A 24,958-nucleotide genomic window follows, 5' to 3' on the forward strand; every position below is an offset into this window, starting at 1 on the left:
TTTAATGTTTTCCGGAAGGAAATACTGCAATTTGTTCACTACAAGGTAGCAAGCAGGTATACCAGAACTATATACACACTCACCAGAAATATAACATTGACAAAATATGTTTCACTAAAATCTGGAAGCATATATTACTGTTATTAAAGAATGTCTCAAGTAGTAGAGCTAAAAAGTTTAGAGAATTTTATTTCATATCATATTCCTGTCTTATGTTTGTAATCAAAATTTAAAAAACACATTTGGAAAGGAGAGGTTTCATGAGAGGAAGTAGAAGAATAGACATAATCTGACAAAGGCAACTATGATGGTGAAAACTACAAGCCAATTTCTCTGAGATTATGCCTTTTTAGGCATAATAATAATACCTTTTCCAAGTTTTAAAATGAGGATTACATGCTTTGTGTAAATTATACAAAGGGAAAGATATGTCAAGTATGCCTATAATTAGTATTTACTTCCTTAGAGAAGCAGTTACAAAGTTAATTCAATTGGTTAAAAAAAAGGCTTGAATTATGTGATGATAGCAAAAAGAATAGTGTGTATATGTTAACTTACAGATTTTTTTCCCTTTATATTTCCATAAAAGCATAAAGTTAACTTTTAAAATTATATGCACAAGTTTAGTCTACTCTGGATGTTGTTAAAACTCTGAGCTTATCTCAAATAGGCATAGGATTTATATACCTCAAATGACTGAGATTTAAGGAATCCTTCATTTTAACATAAACATATTCCCAAATTAACAGGAAATACTGTATAACTCAGCCAAAACAATGACAAAGTAGTTAAAGTTTTAAAATAAAAACTTCAAATAAGCTACATAGTCTTTTCTAATAATCTTATACAAGATACTATTAAACACATTAAAGTAGTACTAAGGCTTTAACAGTCTTTCCCTCTATGTAGGTTTTGTTTTGAAAACGAATGTGGTGAGATTCTGAGATCAACTTCTCACATGATAGTACATGAAAGCGTGAGGACCTCAAGTGACCCTCTCCCCAGTGAAATAGGAAAGAAATGCCCACCATTCAACACCTCTGGAAATGATTCTAAAGGTAAACAACAAATTAAGGAATATCTATTCAAGAAAATCCACAAAAATTCAGTTAAAAAAGCCGAAAGTCGGAGGTATCTGTAGCAAGACCAGCTCAGGGAGGCAGAGACTCCACTCCAGACTGAGGCAGCCAAGAACAGTGGACTCCCTCTCTCCCAGCCAGAGGCCTTTCAATGTTTCTCACCCTGCCTCTAGTTACTTGTTACTCAGGCCAGCTCCTGGGCAAGTGCAGTGGAATGCTGACGGCTCCCTTCTCCCACTTAACACCCATTCGTGTATTGGAGGCTCTACCTTTGATGTGGCTTACAATACTGAGGCCCCAAGAACCAGGACAGACAAGCTAAGAGAAACTCAAGTTGCTGTCTATTCCACACCCACCAAAATGCTGACAGCCCAGGGGTGACTAAGGACATACCCAAAGCAGTGCTTCCTGGAAGGGGGCAACAAGAGTCCACACTAAAGTATTCTAGCCAGTCACTAAACAAACAAACAAATAACAATTACAAGCCCCTGATAGGGGTGCCAATATCCAAATATGCTACAATATATTATCTAAAATGTCCAGTTTCTAACAAAAAATTACAAGGCATGAAAAGAAACAGAAAAGTATGATCCATATACTGGAAAAAAAAATCAGGTAACAGAAACTGTGTGTGAGAGCAGTAAGATATTGGATTGAACGGAACTGGCAGAAAAAAGAATTAGTGAACTAGAGGTACACTGATGAAGTTATACAAGCTGAAAAACAGAGGAAAAAGGAAATGAGGAAAAATGAATAGAGCCTCAGAAAAATGTGGGACACTATTCAAGCACACCAACATGAGTGTAATGGGAATACCAGGAGAAAAGAGAAAACAATGTATTTGAAAGAAACAGACATTCGGGACAGGCCTAGAATAAGAGATTAAACTGGTAATAAAAAAGACTACCCACAAAGGAAAGTCCAGGCCCAGAAGGCTTCACTGCTGAATTCTACTAAACATTTAAAAGAGAATTACTACCAATTCTTCACAAATTCTCCCAAAACATAGAAGAATAGGAAACACTTCCCAATTTGTTTTATGAGGCCATTATTATCCTGATAACAAAACAATAAAAAAGAAGGAAAAAAACCCATCAAACAACAGGCCACTATCTTTTATAATACGAATATAAAAATCCTTAACAAAATACTAGCAGAATCCAGCAACACATAATTATATGATCAAGTGAGACATCCCAGAGACTAAAGGTTTAACATCTGAAAATCATATATCATATCAATATAATGAAGATGATTTAATTTGTAGAGTAATTTTGACCAGTTTTTAAAAAAGTTAATAGTCGTCCATTGTTTACTCCTAGAAGTATTAACAATAACATACCTTAAATTATAAATTATTTCTTAAATTATGAAATCAAAATCATGTTTGCTGTAAAATGTATTATTTTACAAATGATAATTAAACAAAATCCTACCCAACGTGAAGGATCACTGATCAAATTAATAAACAGTGCTGACAATTTAGTCCGTCTGATTTCTTGACATGTTGCACATGAAACTGCCATGAAGCATTCAGCACAAGCCTTCCGGACTCCCCATACATTATCAGAACAAAGTTGGAAAAACCTGGGCAGCTATACAAGAAGGATAGTGTTTTGTTAGGCAGATGAACAGAATAAGGTTTAATGCAGGCATACCTTCTTTCATTGTACTTTGCTTTATTACACTTCACAAATACTGCATTTTTCACAAACTGAAGGTTTGGCAACCCTGTATCAAGCAAGTCTATCAAGTGCCATTTTTCCAGTAGGCTCAGGTGACGGTTAGCAGTTTTTTAAGCAATAACGTATTTTTTAATTAAGACATGTACACTGTTTTTTTTGACATATTGCTATTGCACACTTAATAGTCTACAATACAGTGTAAACATAACTATTATATGCACTGGGAAACTAAAAAAATCGTATGATTCTCTTCATTGTGCTATTTATTGTGGAAGTCTGGAACCAAATTCTTACTATTAATATCTCTGAGGTATGCCTGCAGTTACTTTTATTTCATTTTCTGCTCTCAGTGTTTTAAAACATCAGATTTTCTTAACAAAGTTTAGAAGACCTGTTCAGTATTAACACTCAGTAATTTAAAATAAACTACACCTAATTTATACTATTGGCTATGGAAAAGTAAAACACTCCCAACAAATACAGCTTAAATGTTATAATCCAAGAGCTTGTACCTAAACTTGTTTTGATAACAGATGGTTTCAGAAATTCTTAAAGTGTGTTAACTTGCACATTAAGCATATATATATACACATATGTATATAAGTATATATATATATATGTGTATATATGTATATATATATCCCATGTACTACCATCTAAAAAATTACCTGCTGCAGATTTAATTTGTCACTAAAAGACTAGAGGTTAGCAATAAAACTAAAGATTCATTTGAATAAGTAAGAATTTATTTGTTTAATAGAAATGGAAAAGGAAAAAATGGATCAATGGTTCTTAAACATATTTGCATTTTTAACAAACTTTCTTTATCAAAACCCAGTTCTGGTTATAGAAATTTAAATTCCTAAACTCCAAATCCTATTATCTGTCTGGTTTACATTCAGGAAGTTGTGTTAATAAAATGTGGGGGTAAAAGTATGCATTTCAAACTTAATGTGCTACTTTGTAATGCACTGCTTCCTCCTTTGTTTCCATTAACACTTACCAACATTTCCTCAGTAGCTTGCTGGCCAACTACACTGCAAATATCTCCAAAATTGGCAGCACAGACCTGATAACAAAAGCATCACTGACATTTCAAAATATTACACATGAAGTTCTTTAAAAATAATCTTTTAAATTTCACATATCAATACAGTAACCACTATAACCATGTGTTCTTAAACAAACAAACAAAAAGACCAAAAAATACCTTTCGAACATGAAACATTCTGCAATCACAGCACATCTCACAAAACCTAGGGAGGATAAGTCGCTCTGTAATGTCCTTCCCAACCATTGGAGCCATTTTGCACATTATCTAAAACAAATAAGAACAAAAATACACTGAAATTATCTTCAAACTAAGACTTTTCCAGTTAAGTTTGCTAACTTATTTATACCATGTACATTACAAAAAAACACTCATCTTAATTATCTGAGTTGATGAAAAATAGATATTAACTACTTCCAATAAAATGAACCAATAATTACTAAATGCATAATAAACAGAGAAAACTGTAAAAATTTCAATTTTGTCTACAATTAAATCTTATTAATCATTTTGCCTGATAACTTTAAAAGTGAAAAAAAAAATCCCTACATTTCTCCAGTAAGAAAATAAATGGTGACTCTTTCAAGGGAAAGATTATCCATAGGAAGGATCTGGGTTCAATACACCTATACTACTAAGAAAAGACTATACAGGGACAGTCCTTACCTTACAAAGTATCTGTTTTAAATGAAACCTGTGCTTATTACAACTGTGCCCTTACTCTGCAAAGCCTAGGTTTCAAGGCAGATCAAGGCAAGGACACAATTCTGATATGCCAGTTTCAGTTAACAGAGTACTAGGCAAAATGAGGATGAACTGTGTGTGAAAACCAACCCAACATTATTTAAATAAACTACCCCCCACAGTTGGTATAGAAAGAAAACGGATGATTTGTCATCATTTATCTATTACATCTACTTCTAGCGTGCAAATATGACAAGTAGTAAAAGGCACACAGATTGAAAAGAAAGAAAGCTCTATCATATGCATATATGACATGATTGTCTACATAGATAATACCAAGCAATCTACAAAGAAGCCACTGGAACAAATAAGTGAGCTTGGGAAATTTGCAGGGCATTATGTCAGAATATAAAAATCAAATGCATTTCTGTAAATTAGCAATGAACAAATGGAAACATTAAAAATAGTTATCATTCACAACTGTGTTTAAAAACATGAAATCTCACAAAATACATGTTATCTACTGAAAACTACAAAACACCGATAAGTAAAAGACCTAAATAAATGGAGAGTTCTATCTACCACGCTCATGGATTGTTAGGGTGGCAATTTTCCCCTAATTAATGTATAGATTCAACACAATTCCTACCAAAACCCTAAATTCTCAGAACTGCGATCTCCCAAATCCCAAAGCCACTTTTATATTTTGACTCCATACTGTTTCTACTGTATTTCCCTGAAAATAAGACCTACCCGGAAAATAAGCCCTAGCATGATTTCTCAGGATGCTTGTAATATAAGCCCTACTCCCAAAATAAGCCCCAGTTAAGATCATCAGCCAGACGAATGCATTTAGTATGCCTGTTGCAACACACGATGGATATGTTGAATTATTAAATAACATGTAATTAAATATAGACATGTAATATTATTGACAGTAATACTTAAATGATAATAAATTATAATTATTTGTAAATACCCAAGCGGGCGCCTATGGATGAGAGGCAAACGCCTATATAAACAGATGAACTCGAGACTTATTGCCAAATGACCAATCAGAGTACAGACACAACGCATGAATAACATGCGCACTTGATAACGAACAGACATGGTTGTGTCTAACACGAATCTTCATAATTCAATACGTCGCGTGTTGTGACAGACTTACTTAATGCATTCGTGTGAAATAAAGAAACGTTTTCTGAATTTTGGTGCCTGCAATTTTTCGTCACTTTTGTGTAGACCATCATTCTTAACTGCCATCATTTTTGTTGCCAATCCTGTCTCGTAAGTCTTCAATTCACACTTGATATAATGGTAGGTTTAAAGGGAATAACAGTTTGACCCCCAGACAAAATGAGTGCAAAAAGAAAGCTATTCCGTCGAGTACAAGAAAGGAATCATGAAGAACTCCCGGGGCAAGAATCTTATGGCTTTCTGTAAAAAGAAGAAACTGGATCTCCGAATGGTCCAAAAATGGCAAGAACAGTACGATAACCTCAGTCAACAGGTGGACAAGGGAAATGCTAAGAAGTGCAAGTGTGGATCCGGTCGGCAGCCATTATTTCCTGAGCTGGAGGACATCATCTATGAATGGATTGCTGACAGGAGAGCAAAGGCTTTGATTGTGCGCAGGGTTGATATTCAAGCATTTGCCCTTGCAATGACACCACAGTTAGAAATATCCCCAGAAGAATTCAAAGCATCACAATACTGGCTGGATGGCTTCCTTCAGCGATATGAACTGTCCCTAAGATCGACAACACTGTTCAAACTGGAAGACACTGAAGTTATTAAATGTGCACTTGCATTCAAGTCCTTTGTTGATGGCATCGACTTTTCCAAATACCAACTCTCCAACATGATTGCTATGGATGAAACTGCAATGTTTATGGGCCAAGGGTCTCAAACAACAACTGATCAGAGAGGTGACTCGTCAATCTACATTCCCTCCACTGGTTACAAAAGTGCGCGTGTTACCTGTATTTTGGCAATTAGTCTCGATGGAAAGAAAGCCCCACCTCTAATCATCACTAAGGGCAAGAAAGATAAGGTTGAACGTGTTTCAGGCATTTATGTTCTTGAAATCAAAAAAGCCTGGTGCACGCAAGCAGTTATAAGGAAGTGGGTCGATTTAATGCTGCCACTTGTTTTGCGAGGTGACCAAAGAGGTTTGCTAGTCTCGGATTCAGCCAGCACTCACCGCGCTAAAGACATGAACTTCCTTGCAGAGAGAAGAATAGATCAAATAATGATTCCTGCAGGAATGACTGCCTGTCTTCAGACTTGATATTGCAATAAACAAGCCATTCAAGGACCATTTGACCATGGAAATCAATGACTACATTGAAAATAGGATGGAGAGAAATCAGTGTGGAAACTTTGTGAAGCCCAGCCTGCAAGGGGTCATGACTTGGGTGAAGAATTCATGGGATAAAATCACTGACAGCTGTGTTGCCAATGCACTGCGAGCAGGCTACATGGGCAAGAGAGAGCTCTATTGCTGGACTGAGAGATGGGAGCCAATGGGTCTAGAGGAAATGGGAGTTGTAAGAAATTCAGGCAGAAATTCGGGGTTTGGAGAATTATGATGAAGTTCCAGAAGAAGATGACATGACTATCTGTATTTGAATAAAGGTAGATTTTTGTACATGAATAAATGTAAATAGTTGTACATGAAAAAGTAAGACATGCCCTGAAAATAAGCCCTAATGCATCTTTTGGCGCTAAAATTAATATAAGACCTGGTCTTATTTTGGGGGAAATATGGTAAGCATTTCCAAGCCCTAGATTAAAGATCCAAAGTTATACTGCATCACTAATCTATCATTAGAATAAATTATTTACCAGATAGAGAACAGCAGTGAAGCCAGGGAATGCAAAACATGACAAAATAAACTAAGTGTAAGAGAATCATGGGTTTCGTACTAGCACTGGATAGTCTTTTTATTATAATTATAATGTTTTACTATTATTAAATCACATCAAAAATTATAATAGAACAAGTTAAACCCTGCTCAATAAAAACCAAAAGTGATGCCCAAACTGGGAACTTGTTAAATTTTTAAAAAAAATTTGTTTTAGAATTTGACAGTGGTGGTTGTAAAACATTGTGAAAATACTAAATGCTACTTAATTGTACACTTTAAAATGGCTAATTTTATATTATGTGGGTTTCACTTCAATAAAAATGGTATTCCTGGGGGAAAAACATTTAAATTATTATGACTGGTACCTGAATAAAAAATAAAATAATGAAACCCAGTAATTTCCAAGGGAAAGGGACTAGAGAGATGATCAAATTCATCCTACTAATGATTCAGAAGCACTATAAAATGTTGTTGCAATATTTTTCGTATCAACCAAGATGCAATTATATTATTTTAGGTTTAAGTAGTAAACTCTCACTATCCAAATAGATTTAAATATATTTTCAGGTGGATTTTTCACTTTTCTAATTTATTAGAGCTCTTACTACGTGAACACAGGAACCATAGATGTGAATTGCAACAGATATTACTATAATTTCTCTCTCTCTTTTTTTTTTAAAGATTTTAACAGGACTTTATTGGGGAACAGTGTGTACTTCAGGACTTTTTTCCAACTCAAGTTGTTGTCCTTTCAATCTTAGTTGTGGAGGGTGCTGTTCAGCTTCAAGTTGTTGTCCTTTCAGTCTTAGTTGAGGAGGGCGCAGCTCAGCTCCAGGTCCAGTTGCCGTTGCTAGTTGCAGGGGGCGCAGCCCACCATCTCTTGGAACCGGCAACCCTGTGGTTGAGAGGACGCGCTCCAACCAACTGAGCAATCCGGGAGCTTAGCTCAAGGTGCCATGTTCAATCTTAGTTGCAGGGGGCAGAGCCCACCATCTCTTGTGGGAGTCGAACTGGCAACCTTGTGGTTGAGAGGACGCACTCCAACCAACTGAGCCATCTGGGAGCTCAGCGGCAGCTCAGCTCAAGGTGCCGTGTTCAATCTTAGTTGCAGGGGGCGCTGCCCACCATCCCTTGCGGGACTCAAGGAGTTGAACCAGCAACCTTGTGGTTGAGAGCCCACTGGCCCATGTGGGAATTGAACCGGCAGCCTTGGGAGTTAGGAGCATGGAGCTCTAACCACCTGAGCCACTGGGCCGGCCCCTATAATTTCTAATTCAGGCCCTATTTTTGATGGCTCTCTATAAGACAAAGTATTTGCCAACCAGGTGATAAAAACCTAGAAAATTTACTATTATACTTGACTTTATTATGTGCATAATCAATCAATCTGTATATTTTTCTGATAATAATTTAATTTACATCATATATCATATTATAGTAAAATTACTTGCCTTCCTATCCTTCTCCCAAATATCATACTGGTAAGGGCAGGAGCTAAGTATTATTTTTTTCTACTGCTCTTACACAATGCCTAGAAAAGTGTTCAATAATAATTAAAGTGGTTCATATGTTTCTTCATTCAATACAGGGTGTGTGTGTGTGTGTGTGTGTGTGTGTGTGTGTGTGTGTGGTTAACTGCACGGGTTTTATCCCATCTTATTCTTCCATTTTGACATAAATTTAGTCACTTCTTTTCTTGCTGTATATCTTGCTTGTCAGAGCCCAGCAACAGAGCTATCTAATTACCAATTGCTTGACATAATAGAGGGCCCACAGAAAATACACCTTTTTCCTTATAAACCTGTGTCGCTTTCTAGCCTGGCATTGTATTTAAAATTCAGTGATTTGTGGCTACTTTGGTATGTAACATGTATAAACCCTATAGCATATAATGCAGCATAATATTTAATGAGCACCTATTAGTCAACATACGTAAACTGAAAAATCACATAGCCAAGACATGGAAACAACCAAAAAGTGTCCTTCAAGAGATGACTGGATAAAGAAGATGTGGTATAAATACACAATGAAATACTATTCTGCCATAAGAAAAGATGAAATAGTGCCATTTGCTACAATGTGGATGGATCTTGAGATTATTATGCTAAGCGAAATAAGTCAGACAGAAAAAGTCGAGAACCATTTCACTGATATATGGGATATAAAACTGAAAGCAACAAAGGAACAAGACAAACAAACAAACAAAAACTGATAGACACAGACAATGGTTTAGTGGTTACCAGAGGGTAAGGGGGGTGGGGGTGGGAGATGAGGGTAAGGGGGATCAAATATATGGTGATGGAAGGAGAATTGACTCTGGGTGGTGAACGCACAATGTTGATAAATAGATGATGTATTACAGAATTGTACACTTGAAATCCATGTAAGTTTACTAACCACTGTCACCCCAATAAACTTTTATTAAAAAGAAAAAGAAAGAAAAGTCATGTTCTACTTACAGCCACAGCTTCTGTTTTCACATCATCGTTGCTATCTGGGGCAGTTAGCTCTATGAGAACTGGGCATACTTTGGTTTCCACATCAAATCGCTCAATTAACTCCTGCTCCAACAGAGCTAGCAAAGCTGCCTGACTTGTTTTCCTTACCTAGGAAAAAATTAACTATAAATGAAGTATATACACGATACAACAAAACTCTATTTACCTGATTTTCAGAAAATTGAAGACTTCAATTTATAACTGGCAAAATCATGCAAATAGAAACCTGTGGCTATTTTCTTCAAGAATTGCAAAGATAGAACCTGGTAGGTTGTGTTATAACAGAAGTGGAACAAAAACGCCATCTTTTAAAATATACTCACAAGGAAACTTTTGAGGGACATCTGTAAGAGCAACCAAATGAGGATGCAGCTAGGAAGCACTGTCTATGACGGCATTAAGGAGACCTAGATTTGCCAGACTCTCAGCACATCTTGTCTAACATGAATAGTAGTTTTGAAAAATAGAACAAAGACAAAGACGAAAAAGTACTTATATGAGACCACCTAAGATAGGCCATTCTACATGTATTATACTACATACATTTCCATTAAGAACATATAAATGGCACTCTTACCTGATTATTCTGATCTGCGAGATATCTAACCACAATAGGCAGTAAGTATTTGGAAAAAGCATATGGGATTGAAGGCCGGTTTTCTTGACAAAACAAAGCAATATGAGGCACCTGTTCCATCAGCTCTGCTCTCACAGTTGGTTCTATTGAAATAATAGAAATGTGAGTAAACATTTTCCCACAGTAACAAAATCTTTGCCTGGGCTTGAGCCTATTTAGGAAAGGTTTGGACTTTCATCCTCAGCATTAAAAGGACTTACAAAATGTTCTCTACTTTGCGATCCTTTTCACAATCATACACAGGTCAACCCCATGAGTTAAAGGAGGACCTCCTCCCCACCCCAAGTTTGTATATTCACAGTATGCACTGAGGATGCATTTGAGGATTTCCTATAATGCACATGAGGATTTCCTATAATGACTGAATTTATTCATCACCTACACTGTGCCACTGCATCAGACCTAATTAGTGCTAGGTGTTAAATATCCAATTTTCACACCAACTATAATATGACACTATGTATAAAGGCAACTATTTAAAAACCTTCTAAGATAAGTCATAAGGACTGGCATCTAATATAAGTTGAGTCAACAAATGGAGGATTTATGATTAGACTTAACTAAGAACTAAAAAGTTAAATGAATATTAAAGGAGACCAAAAGATTTTTTTAAAAAATCTGAAAGGAGCCAAGTATATATGGCATACTTAAATGTGACATACATGGCAATTCAAATTTCTGAGTTTCAAAAGGATGAATTACCCAATAAATAATAGTAGGAAAATCAGCTAGTTATTTGAAGAAAAAAAGATCCCTATACTGCACACCCATACATTAATTCTAGGTGAATTAAAGTTCCAAACTTTTTTTTAAAGATCAAAAGCATTAAAAGATAACATTTAAAAAAATGTTTAAGCCTGAGGTGGGAAGTCCTTTCAAGGCAAACAAATCAAAAAGCCAACTTAAAAAATCGGCAAATTTTACTTTATAAAAACTTCATTATAGTCAACAGGTACCACTCAGTCAAAAGGCAGAACCTCCTGAGAGAAAATACATGTATAATGAAGTATTAATAACTAAATATATAAAGAACCTATTGTTCAAATGAATACAAGAAAGAAAATAAGGATACAAATAGGCAATTCACAGAAGAAATGCCAAGTGACTGGCACACATACAGACATGATGGATTGTCAATAAAAGTCACTACATCAGACCTAATTAGAACTTTGGCACCTATTAAGGATATTATGAAAGTTACATTAAGGTAAATATCTATGAATATGTCCAAAGAACTTTAGATTTCAACAAACAGATATTAATAAATTAGAAACTGCACTATACTAGCATTTTACAAAGCTAAGAGTCTTATCAACAAACCAATATTGGGAATTTCTATTACATGGCTGTACCATGTGAAGTTAGACAGTATTTGAACAAAACAGAGTTGCTGTACATGGTCTCTATTTTTCCTCACTGACTCTAAATATGCTAACATTAATCTAATACATATACTTTGAAGCAAAAGAAAGAGACAAATTATGGTTTTAGTTAAGAATAAAATCAGGAAGTATTCTTCAAAGCCCTGCTTAGGCAAATAAACTGATGGAAGACTACAGAAACAGACCCATGCAAATATATATAACTAATTTATTAGAAGATGAAAAGGGAAATATGGTCTTTTCAATAAAGAATGTTGTGTTAACTGGATGGTCACATTAAAAAAAAATGACACTTGTCCCCTACTTTACATCATATATAAGAATAAATTCTAGGTGGAAAGTAGATCCACATGTCAAAGGCAAAAACAACAAAGCTTCTATATTAGATATGAGAAAATATTCATGAACTTGAGGTAAGGAAAATTTTCTTAGGCAGGACACAAACAGTACTACCGATGAAAGAAAATAACTCTTCTTTAACAGGCACCATTAAGAATGTAAAAAGACAAGTCACAGAGTGAAAAAGATACCTATAATACACATATGACTTAGGGCTAGTATCCAAAATACAGAATTTCTGCAAATATATAATAAAAAGGCTGCCAATTTAAAAAAGGGGGGAGGGGTGGAGAGAGAGACTTGAACAAATATTTCAAAAAAGATGCCCAAATAGTTAATAAGCATATAACCAGGTGCTCAGCTTTTACTGGACACTGAGAAAATGTAATTAAAACTACAATGAGATAAAATTTAAATTACTACCCCTTTGGAAATTTAAAATAAACAAGTTTTGGTTAAGATGTGAAACAATAGAAACTCTCATACACTGCTGATGGGACTACAAATTGTCACACCACTTTGGAAAACTCTATGGCACATCAAAGATGAATATATGTATCCCCTATAACACAGCAACGCCAATTCTAAATTCCAAGTATATACCCAGTGAAATGAGTGCACATGTGCTCCATGTGACTCCTTGGCTCACAGCAGCACTAATAGCCCAAAGCTAGAAGTAATCCATATTAGGTCTACTAACAGAATAAAGGATAAATAAATTGTAGTATATTCATAAAGCACTGCAGTATATTCACACAGTAATCATTGTATTATAATTTTTTAAAAAGCTATACAGTTACATGCAACATGATAAGCTTTAGCGGTATAAAGAAAGCTAGACACAAAATAATATATTCAGTATGATTCCATATAAAGTTTAGACAGGCAAACTAATCTATAGGTTTAATGGTCAAAATGTTGGTTACCTCTGGGGAAGAAGGATGGAACAGAAATTAGGAGGTGAAGTGAGATGTTTTTGGGATGCTACTTCTGTTTCTTGGTTTGAGTACTAATTACATGGGTCTTCATTTTGTGATACTTTATGGAACTACACATTTCTAGTTAATGTATTTTTTATAGTGTTATATTCAATATTAAAAGAACAGGAAAAAATCTGCTTCAAATACGTTATTTCTGAAATGCTGGGAATATACTTGTAACTGGTTTGGGATCCAAATTTATACAACCAAGAATAGTTGGAAAACTGCCTCTCTTCTTCGCCCCCACCCAAACAATTACAAACACATGCACATATGAGAAATTACATATAATTACTCCTAGGTGTTTACAACCCTGAGTCTTGTAGAACAACTCAAAACCACTCGAGGGACACTCCCACAATGAAAGCTGACCCAAACACCAAACAAGTACAGTATGAAGACCCACTAAAGATGAGCTCACAATTCAAAACTATAAAAAAATGACAAGGAATCAATCCTTCAGTAGCAAAAAAATTAAGACACTAAAGGATTATAACACCAAGAACTTCAGCTACTATAAACAACCTTTAGAGGTTATTTTAAACATTCTATTTAAAGATGTAATAAAAGGAAATATACTGAAAAGGAACATAGTAATAGGGAAAGAAAAACAAGAGGATATAAAAACAAAGCATTTGTTAAGGCTCCTGAAAATGGAAAACAGAGTTAATGGCTATGAAATACTCAACAATCAGATGGCAGGCAGATTAGAATTTGGTATCAAATACTTTGCTGGGAGAACTGACCAAAATACAGATGGGAGATAAAGGGTGGGAAAGTAACAGGTAACAGCCATGGAAAATACATTTATCTAACAAGAGTTTTATATTCTGAACCACATACAAAATATATACGAAAACAAAAAAATAAAAATAAAAGGGGCTTGAGATGGGAGAGGTAATATCAAAATGTTAAGAGGCTGAAAATTTCCTCTATCTGATGGAAAGATACAAATCCTCAAATTCAAGAAGTGAGGCAAAGTCCTGGGTAGAATAAAGTAAAGTAAATCTGTACCCAAACACATGGCAATGAAACTGAAAAATGCTAAGGAAAAAAAGTCTTAAAAGCAGTCAGGAACGAAAAACAAGATTACCTGCAAAGACTTCCCAATGGTAACAGTGAAATGAAAATGGAATAATATTAAAATTGTCAACTAGATTTTTATACTTAGTTAAACGATAATTTAAGAGTAATGGTGAAATAAAAACATTTTCAGAAAAGGGATGTCACTGTCAGACCCTCATCAATACATGTCCTTACAGAAAGGGGAAACGGAACCAGAAAACAGTCAAAGATGTACTGAGGAGAAAAAAAATTTAGTAGTAAATTTAAACAAACATTTACTGTATAAAATCATAAAAATATGAATGTTAAATTTAAGGGAATAAAAAAAGCAAGATAAAAGTTGATAAAAATAGGGCAGAACAAAGATTTAAAGGTTCTAAGCTCCTTATTTGCTTAGGAGGATGGATTATATGAATAACTTTAGAGTTGTATATTTTTCAACTGTCTTTATCTTACTTGACCATCACAATCAACCCAACCTACCAAGTTAGAAACCTTAGGGTCAACTCCCTTCAACCATCACAGTAGCTTTGAAATTGGTCCCTAGCAATTCAAGTTCTCTCAAACAACTCCTATTAGTAGTCTCCCACTGGTCTTCTTGTCACCTATCTTTTTCATCAAGTCAATCCATACCGCTACTTACTGTTCTAAACCACAAAAAATCCAAACTCTCTAGTAGGGTACAGTACAAATCCTTACATTCTAGCCTTCAATTATCTTATTTAACAGTCTCATTTAACTGTAGACTCAGCAAACTCACTGTTGACCAAATTGGCCAACATCTTGAACTTTTCAAGCCTCTATACCTATCTTTTCCTCTCCTGAGTATGTTCTTTCCCCTTTCTGTACCTCACCATTCCATCAAATTCAACGCAAATGCCAGCCCAAACCCTCCCCATTATAATTTATTGTTTATATGTTTTATTCATTAAACTGTTAATTTGATGACAGGAATTTTATTCATTTTAGTAATTGCTCTAATACTTAATCTAGAACCTGGCATAGAATATGCAGTGTTTTATGTTTACTAAGTGAATGCAAAGTGTAAAAATCAAGAGATATTTACCATCAACTCAACAACTTGAAAACATATTTTTTAAATTAATATACATGTATGTTTATAAAAACCAGCACTATGATTGGTAAATAGGTAAAATAAAATACAAATTCCTCCTTAAGAAATACCTATGTCTCTACTGAGAAAGTAGTAACCACAATGGGATGCAACACTGACAAAAGTTTAAGTTAAATGCATCTCTACCAAGTCAAAAACTAAAGTACAAATTACATTTCATGAGACTACTAAAATCATTCTGAACCCGCATATGCATGAGCAATTATGTACACAGAAAGTCATAATGGAAAAGATTATTAGTAAAGTTACAAACGTGTTTTTCTACAAGTAAAAATTATTTAAGGCTTATGTAAATAGCAAACATATTCCCATAAAATGAATTGCTTACCAAAAGATGAGCACATCTAAAAATGAAAAACTTGTTGAAATGCCAAAAAGTTTGTTAGAAATTGAAAGATAATGTGTTTTTTTTTAATTTATTGGGGTGACAATTGTTAATGAAATTACATAATTTCAGGTGTACAATTCTGTATTACATCATCTATAAATCCCATTGTGTGAAGATAATGTATTTTAATAAAGATAATGGGTTTAAGAAAAAAATATTTTAATTTATTTTTGATTTGTTTCTAAAATCAAATAATAAAATACACTTAAAATTTAGTATTAAGTTAAAATGATAAATTTTCTTATATCTATTTTACCATACCAAAAAACATTTTTTCAAAAAACTTAATATAAGTGTATTCCAAGCCTCAAATCAAGTTTACCTCTTAAGCAAACCCTCCTATCTTCACTTTGGAGACAAACAGCGTTAGTTTTACAATGGGTGATTAACATTTTTTGCAATTGAGAAAGCATACAAAAAAATGACTAAAAAAATTTACAGCCTACTCCATCCCTTTTAATTTATTCAAAATTATTTTTTAAAGTTTTTATTAATCCTAAAATATTAACATCGATGATGCAAAGCGATGTTGTTAACATTTTTCTATTGACAAATTTACAAAGTTAAACTAAATGGGCCTATTATAAAATGTCTGAATCTTAGTAACAAATTATTTTCTTGTTACTAATTGGTTTGATAATTGGGAAAAATTTTAAAGAAATTTCTTATCACACGCAGTTTTTCGTTAGTTTCAAATAAAGAAATTTGATAAAACTTTCTCTGCATAAACACATACCTGAATCATCAGCTAATCTGCTAATTCTTTCCAAAACAGCAATACAATCTCTTTCATCATCGCAGACTTCCCTCAATGTATCCAGCAAACTCCGGGCCACCATTTGTCTACACAAAAAAAGAAAATTATATAGTGTTCAGTGGCATCAATAGTTAATATTCAGAATTTCAAAAAGTAGAATCCATACAGTTTAAAAATTTTTTTCTTATACATTTTACAACATATATAAGTCCCTAATTTCCTAAGTGACAAATGTCAGCATGGATTTTATTTTAACAAGATGAAATTGAATATTTACTAATAATTTTCATCTCTATCTAACTGATTTAACAAATTTCTAAGGAGGCTGAAAGTTGATTTCAGTTATTTTCAATTATAATAATGGGAAAATTTACTCATTCTTCATTATATAAAATATCATCTTTATATATTTTTACTAAATGAGTTTTATACAAATCTATACTCAAAAAATTTAGGCACTTTCAGACTTCGTCTTGGGACCACAGTTAGAAAAACAATGTATTAGGAAGAGTGCTAGGTCTTGGTCACTGCCATGTCCCAATCCCATTGAACATTACCTGACACACAGTAGGTATACAACATCATCTGCTGAAAGAATATACTCCGCAATAATCACTATACATGAATATCAAAATTATGCCTAACAGCAAAAAAAGCAATGGTATATGGGGGCAGTGTTAGCTCAGTTGGTTAGAGCACCGTGTCTTCACAAGGTTGGGGGTTCCCCACATGAGCCACTGTGAGCTGCACCCGCCACAACTGGATTAAAATAACTACTTGACTTGGAGCTGATGGGTCCTGGGAAAACACACTTAAAATACATTTTTAAAAAGAGTTAAAAAAGGCAATGGTATCTTTTTTTTTCCCTTGCTGAAAAGCAAAGTAAGAGTGCTGTATAGGTTACTAGGATCAAGGAGTAAACAACTATAAACTAGGCCGTGGCTGTGATTATTAAGAGAACTCGGAGACTCAGACTGCACATGTTAATAATACCAACTTTGAACTGGATAATTTCATTTTCCCTACTGAAATTAATGTAATAAAAATCGTCTTAACACTTCCATTTTAACAAAAAAAATACACACGTACCTATTAAATACGTTCTCACTTGCAGCATACTTGTCCAATCTCCCCAGTGGTGTCAACATTTCATCTTGTGAGACAAAGTCCAGGGCTGAAGGTATAATAATCACATCAGACTCTGAGCTGTAGTCATCCACACCAACTATCAGAGACATCAGAAATACTCCTTATAACACTTTGAAACTAAAAAGTACCCTTTGCTTGTCTGAAGCATCGTAAGTGAAACTGCCCTGAATGAGTCTGGAGTGGTACACATCATGGGAGAGCCTTAGACGCCAACCAGAAGCTATGACTAAGGAAGGATGCTCCCTCTTTGCAGATATGCTCTAACTGCCTCTGGAAACACCAGGGTCAGAGGCTGTAGAAACTAAGTATGGGGTGATTACAGAACAGTGTTCAAAAACGGGACCACAGAGACCTGAGAACTTACACATTCAATCAGAACACTAAAAACTTGTAAATAAATAAAACGTCAAACTGATAGTTAATTCTGTAATGCAGAGAGAAACACATTACATACAGAAGAGCAAAGATAAGAATGACAGCAAACTTCTCATTAGAAACAATACAAGCCAGAGAAGACAGCAGAGCAACATCTTTACAGCAGTGAAAGAAACAACAATGTCAACCCACAACTCTAACTCAGTAAAGAGAAATCTTTCACATATCTTTGAAGTTCGTACCTTTCAAATGCAAAGGTGAAACAGACTCTCAGATACGCAACAGCTGGCAGACATCACCAGCCGACCTGCACTGTAAGATTAAAGGACGTTTTCAAGCAAAAAGAAAACTATATACCAGATGGAAATCTGGATTTATAACAAAGAAATGAAGAGTATCAGAAATGGTAAATATGTGGGTAAATACAAAGCCTTCTTATTTTAAAAATCTCCTTAAAAGATAATTGACTAAAGCAAAAATATGTACTGTAAAATGAAAAGTTAAAAAATGTACCCTGGACTTTGTAACATACACAGAAAAAAAACCCACGTATGACTACAATAGCACAAAGGCAGGAAAAGAGTAACGTATACTGTCCTAAAGCTCTTATACTGAATGTGAAAAGATACATATTACTTGAAAGTGGACTGTAATAAATTAAAAGATGTATACCAATTATAAACTGTAGCAACCATTAAAAATTAACCAGACATACAGCTAGTAAGCCAATAAAGGCCATAAAATGAATCATAAAAAATACTCAATCCAAAGAAAGGCAAAAAAGGAGGATAAAAGAAAGAGGACAAATAGATGGAAACAGTAAGATGAGAGACTTATACCCAACCATATCAATAATAACACTAAGTGCAAATGGTCTAAATAGCCCAATTAAAAGGCATATTGCCAAGCTGGATTAAAAACAACACCTGACACAAAATAATTTCTTCCGAAGTGCAGAAAAGTTTTATACAGGTTATTCTGATCTACAATTCACAGCAAAGTACCTTAATTACAAACCAGAGTTGTAAAAACCACTCAGACACTCTCATTTGGCCTCAGTTTTCTCCTCTGTGACCTAAGACTGTTGAACGAGCATGACTTTGAAGGTACTTTAGGCTCTAGAATTCTATGATTATGACCAAACCTGTTTTTGTTAGACTTACACTTGTTAATCTTAAAGATTAACATTAATAACATTGATTCTGGTCCATAGAAAGCCAGGGGCAGTGGGGAAGACTTCTAGAGCAGTGACTGTCAAACATAGCTGTGTTCAAGATAAGCTTGGAGCACTTACCTCTAAATGCAGATACCCAAATCTCATATGCAGACACTGATGATATAAGTTTGGAGTAAGGCCCAGAAACATTCGTTTTTAATAAATACCCCCACTAATTCAAATGCAGATTGTTGAACAACCATATTTGAGAAACATACTCCTAGGAGAGGGTAACAAAATCATATTTTGCTTCAACTTTTGTGACCACTCTATCAGGGTTGATAATTACTTTGATACAAAAGGAGATGTTCCACTCTAGCAGGAGCACTGGTGACAAAAGTTAATTTCCATTTCCCAGTACTGCCGTCCCCTGTCACTCTGGCCTAGATCATCCTCTCCAGATTCACAGTTTCCTCCTCAACTCTTGATTGGACTAGTAAGGGTCTGGATTTCATCTTTATGGAGGCCACAAAAATACTCCACACTTAAATCTTACCCTCATCCTACAAATGTCTGCCACAGGTTACAAGGAAAAACACAAATATAACCAATAATTTTAAAAAACTATCATCAGTAATAAAAAAAAAATCCTACAGCATGTACCCTAAGTGATGGTACAATCAATAATATCCTCAGATAAAACCTATAGCACAGCGGGAGTACATTTAGCTATACTGCTACAAGAATCCTATAGCTTATGCAACGTTGTACATTAACTTTAAATAGATTATGATAAATTAAAGATGCAAATACAATCCTTAGGAGTAATCTCTAAAACATACAAGAAAGGATACTAAAAAGTCAACCAAAGAATTAAAATGGAATACCAAAAAAGTTACAATGGAATGAGCAGCAGGATGGAATCCTGAATTGTCCCGCTCCATCCTGCCTGCCGGGGATGTCATACCTTTGTCCAGTGCATCCGTGCTGCACACACTTTCCAACCACTTAGGAGACTTATTATCAAGTCAATAAATAGCCTAACACTACCTCACGATTCATCTCACTTCATTTCATCACGTAGGCCTTGTATCATCTCACATCATCACGAGAAGAAAAAGGGTGAGTACAGTACAATAAGATGTTTTGAGAGACCACCCCCATGTTCTCATAACTTTTATTTCAGTATATTGTCAGAATTGTTGTATTTTATTACTAGTTATTGTAGTTAATCTCTTACTGTGCCAATTCCTGGAAGATACAGGAGTTTGCCAAGGCAGGACAGAGGTCAGGAAGAAGATCTAAGCATAGAAATCGAAAGACAGGGAGAGTCAAGGGAAACCATGTCATGTTTAGAAAATGACAAGTAATTTAGTGGGGCATAAGGGTTCACACAGACTTGATTGAAGAGGAATAGGGAAAGGTGACAAACCAAAATCAATTTAGCCTTCTAATTTTTAAAGAGTAATATTATTACATTGTACAAAATCCTCTTACCTGACTAGAGAAATCACATTATCACCCTGTAATTTGGAATTGCATTTGAAATTTGTCTAAGTAACAACTTAGTTAAATTCAAGTTACCTCTTTTAAGCAACAGACAACTCCGGGCAGCATATATTCTTATTTTACTATGCTATAATAAAATTTGATTTAAATTATCAATTATTAATTAAAACCATCATTTATTTTTTTAAAATTAAGAAAGAAGCAAAGATCATGATAGCCTTTCCAAGCCGAGCAACCTGTCTTTACACAGCATTCGAAGAGGACTCAAGCCTCATTTCACTCCTCTCCCAGTTATCCTACACTACTAGTTGTCAAAGAACAAAGGAAGGAAGGAGTACATAGAAGCCCCAGTCTCCTCAAAAGTACAACATTCTAACTCAATGGCGACAGAGTTCTCTACCTGCATCAATACTACCATGTTTCCCCGAAAATAAGACCTAGCTGGACAATGCGCTCTGATGCATCTTTTGGAGCAAAAATTAATGACACACATATGTATTCCTAAAAGGACCAGGAGGAGATAAAAAGAGCTTCAGCTGCTCTCACATGCTTCTCAAAATGGAACATCTCACAACCACTGTTTGAAGATGTATTTTTCCAACAACATGGCCTTTAAATACCAACCACCTCATCTAGGACTCAAGTACAGAAACAATAATGTTACAATGATGGAGGGAAAATTTGGCTGTTTAGATTTGTAAATATGGCCATGTATACCGTACTTTACGAGTAAAGGTGATTAAGAGCAATTCTGACTACATGGTGTTTTTTCCTGACACAATAAATATAGAACATAAGCTTGCTATTCTCTAAAACAACTTTTTCATCAAACTTCTTAAAGGTGTAGTTCCTTCTCAGCTTTCACCTCCCCACCTATTTCTCTTTCACTTCTGCGAGTCTCTTCTCAAAGATTAGCAATAATTTGCCAAAATTAGGGGGCCCTTCTTAGATCTACTGTCTTACTTCCCTACAGCATTTGATAAGGCTGACTCCTCCTATCCCAGCAGCCTCCTTTTAAATTCTCTTTTCATGAGTTCTCTGGAGGTACAAAATCCTGAGTATTTCTCTACCTTTCTGGACTATTCTTGCCTCTTATTTTTATGTAAATAATTTCCTTCTATTTTTGTCCTCATACACGCCTCTCTCTCTCTCTCTCTCTCTCTCTCTCTCTCTCTCTCTCTCTCTCTCACTGTCACCACACACACACACACACACACACACACACACCCCTCTCCCTTTCATAATCCACAGCTTCAACAGTCACAATGCAGATGACCCTCAAAATTCTCCTGCCCTGATCCCGATCCACACTTGCAAGTACTTCATAGAATCTCCACCTCAATGTTGCATTTGTTCTGAAAAATTAAACTGTCCAAACTGATCTTATAAAATCAGCTCTTATAAAAATCAGCTCTTTCTCATGACTTTTCAATTACCATCATTCTTCCCAATAACCTTGAGTTCTCAAACATGAAGTTTACAGTTACTTTTTTTACCATATCTTTTCTTGCCCCAATATCTAAATCAGTTGTTAAGAACTATAAATTCTACTTTTATAAAGTATTCTGTGTTCCCACCTCTCAGTTCCCAAAACCTAATTCAGAGGCTCTGGTATCTTTTGCTTAGAGCAAACTAGGGCATTCAAACTACATGGTGAGGTAGACAAAGATTTTCCTGAGAATAAATAAGATGAATAACTTTAAAGGATATTCCGGACCCCAACTTACAGTACTCTACCCCAAAAATGTGCCTGGGGGTTTTGGATCACAATCTCTTTCCCCCCCCTTAGACAAAGAAAGGCATCTCTCTCAACTATCTCAATGCCCTTGATGCACAAGGATCCACTCCATGCACAGCCAAGGCAGAAACCTGCACTGCCAAACAAAGGGACCCTTTGAAGTACTTAGGAAAGTGTTATGACATCAACTCTCTAAAGACTGTAATAAATACTTTTACGAGCAAGGTATTTTTCAATCCTTTGTTTTCAAAAAAATTTGAAAGACTGATAGATAGCTCATTAAAATAATTTTTGTAGGGGTGATTAGTTAGCTCAGTTGGTTAGAGCGTGGTGCTAAAAATGCCAAGGTTGCCGGTTGGATCCCCGCATGGGCCACTGTGAGCTGTGCTCTCCTTAAAAAAAAAAAAAATAATAATAATAATAATAATAATAATAATTTTTGTAATTTTCAGCACATATGTTGGAAGAAGTTCAAGGAAATTAGTGGCACTGCTAACCCTTTCCATCAACTTATGTCAACAAAATTTCTCAGTGTTTATAGCTCTTAAAATGTAGAAATTGACGCTAAATATGTCTCATTCTGGCAATAAATTATATTCATCCATGAATACATAATTATTTTTAATAAAGCCTCATCCATTTCATTGAGATGTCTAATCAATAAAATTTTGTTTACGAAGTGTTTATCATCATTTGTAATGCATTCTGATTAATCAACTAAGTATTAATTAATGGAAACAAAAACTTAAGTTTTATGGCCACAGGAAATTAAAATTTTAAATTTCTCTTCACATACACATTTTGGTACGAAAAATTGTAACAAGGTAATCAATAAAACTTTCAAGCATAAAAGTATATTTTAAATTCTGTGCAGGAAATGAAAAGAGATCAAGAAGAAAAAAGAACAACGTAAAACTCCCAATTGAAAGAGCACATTCTTGAATTTTTGAAAATGGATGATAGTGGGTATCAAAGTGCTGTGGTATTTAGACTCCATTTTTAAAATGCTATAACAGTATTATTTTAAAAATAACTTGAACTTTAAAAGGTATGATACAGAGTATACAAAAATACTTTAGTAGGTATAATTAAGTCTTCAAACTTAATTATACTGCCCTATACTATTACAACTGCCTCAAACCATCTGCTTCCAGTCTACCCTCATTCTAATCTGGTTTGTGTATCAGAACCACTTCAATTTTCCTGAAGTACTACTTTGCAATATCCCCCCCCCCACCCGCTTCCTTTCTTCCCTCCCCCTTCCCCACTCCCACCTCCCAGGCAATATGAATCAAGGTACAACTTTGTCATGCTGTAATTCAAGAGTCTTCAAGATCCGGCTGCGACCTATTTTCCTCCATTGCACATAGTCCATGCTAGGGTCCGAGTGACCCCCTACTTTCCTGTCATGTGATTCCATCTGTCCTATTTCTGCCCTCTTTATCATCTGAGATCTCAGTTTAAATTTACCTATTTACAAAACCATCAAAGAAGAGTTTTCTATTTTTCAAATTAAGATCTCGTCCTTCTGCAAGGAACCAAAGTTTTGCCAACCCAAAGATGCCTTTTTGGGATATTGATTTTAAGCTGTTTATTAAGAAAAGGACTCAAAAAGAAACTCTGAACCTCCCCCTTTCCTGCCCAAGGGATTCAGACAGAAAAACCTGCTTCAGGAAGGAAATCTTAGGACGTTCGACTTAGCCTCATTTGAATTAAATATGGGAAATAGCAGGGGCCTGCCAGCTAATACCTTGTGTCCCATTGTTTCTGAGTTGCCCAGCAAGAATTTTCCTGGCCTGTATGTTCCATTCTTCCTCAACTACCTGTTAAATTGCCCATTCTCACTTCTGAAATCTAATACCCCGCCCCACCTGTCTCCTTTGTCGAAAAATGTGAAATGCCTCACTGTCTGGAATTCTCATGCTTATGTGAATTCCACATGTGTATGTATTAAACATTTTATTTTCTCATGTTAATCTATCTCTGTTAATTTAATTATTAGCCAGCTAGAACCACTTAGATGGCAGGAAAAGTATTAAATTTTCAGCTCTTACACTTTGAATTCCCTAGTCTTGGGGCCCATGCTTTTACTCTGCCAGCAACTGCAATGTCTGAGTTAGTTTTTTCTTTCTCATTTTCTTCTACCTTCCCTCACCCCAAAGCAGATAAATTTCCTGAAGACAAAGACTGTCTTGCTAATCTTTTTATTACCTAAAAAAGCAACGTCTAAGGCTTCTTCTGAAGAATGCACATTCATTAATATTTGTTAATGAAAAAGAAGTCCCTAGAGATACTTGAGGGTACAAGGGTCTTTAAACTATGCTTTATCCTCCAAGATATGTATTCACAAGCCATCAGCATATTAATTATAAATGCCTTTGAGAAGCACCACACCAAAAAGAACTGATTAATTTATACAACCTAACTTTTCACCAAGCTTGATCAACACAACATTCTATTCCATACACTGCCTCTAACAAT

The 24,958-nt window shown here is 35.0% G+C and overlaps 1 protein-coding gene across 3 annotated transcripts in view; it reads right to left on the bottom strand.

Moving 5' to 3' along the window:
• The window catches only part of PPP4R1 (protein phosphatase 4 regulatory subunit 1), a 72,347-nt gene that overhangs the window by 37,468 nt on the left and 9,921 nt on the right, over positions 1-24,958 (bottom strand). For 2 of the 3 annotated variants that reach the window (XM_081079039.1, XM_081079038.1), the window contains 7 exons: positions 17,640-17,775; positions 16,530-16,636; positions 10,445-10,587; positions 9,829-9,975; positions 3,975-4,082; positions 3,768-3,833; positions 2,516-2,674 (listed from right to left, as the gene is read on the bottom strand). In XM_081079039.1, coding sequence (XP_080935165.1) covers positions 2,516-2,674; positions 3,768-3,833; positions 3,975-4,082; positions 9,829-9,975; positions 10,445-10,587; positions 16,530-16,636; positions 17,640-17,775 — 866 coding nt within the window. The remainder of the gene's footprint in view (positions 1-2,515; positions 2,675-3,767; positions 3,834-3,974; positions 4,083-9,828; positions 9,976-10,444; positions 10,588-16,529; positions 16,637-17,639; positions 17,776-24,958) is intronic. The other variant, XM_081079040.1, reaches the window with a different exon arrangement.

The sequence above is a fragment of the Rhinolophus hipposideros genome (genome assembly GCF_964194185.1).
Source record: "Rhinolophus hipposideros genome assembly, chromosome: 17".
Lineage (NCBI taxonomy): Eukaryota > Metazoa > Chordata > Mammalia > Chiroptera > Rhinolophidae > Rhinolophus > Rhinolophus hipposideros.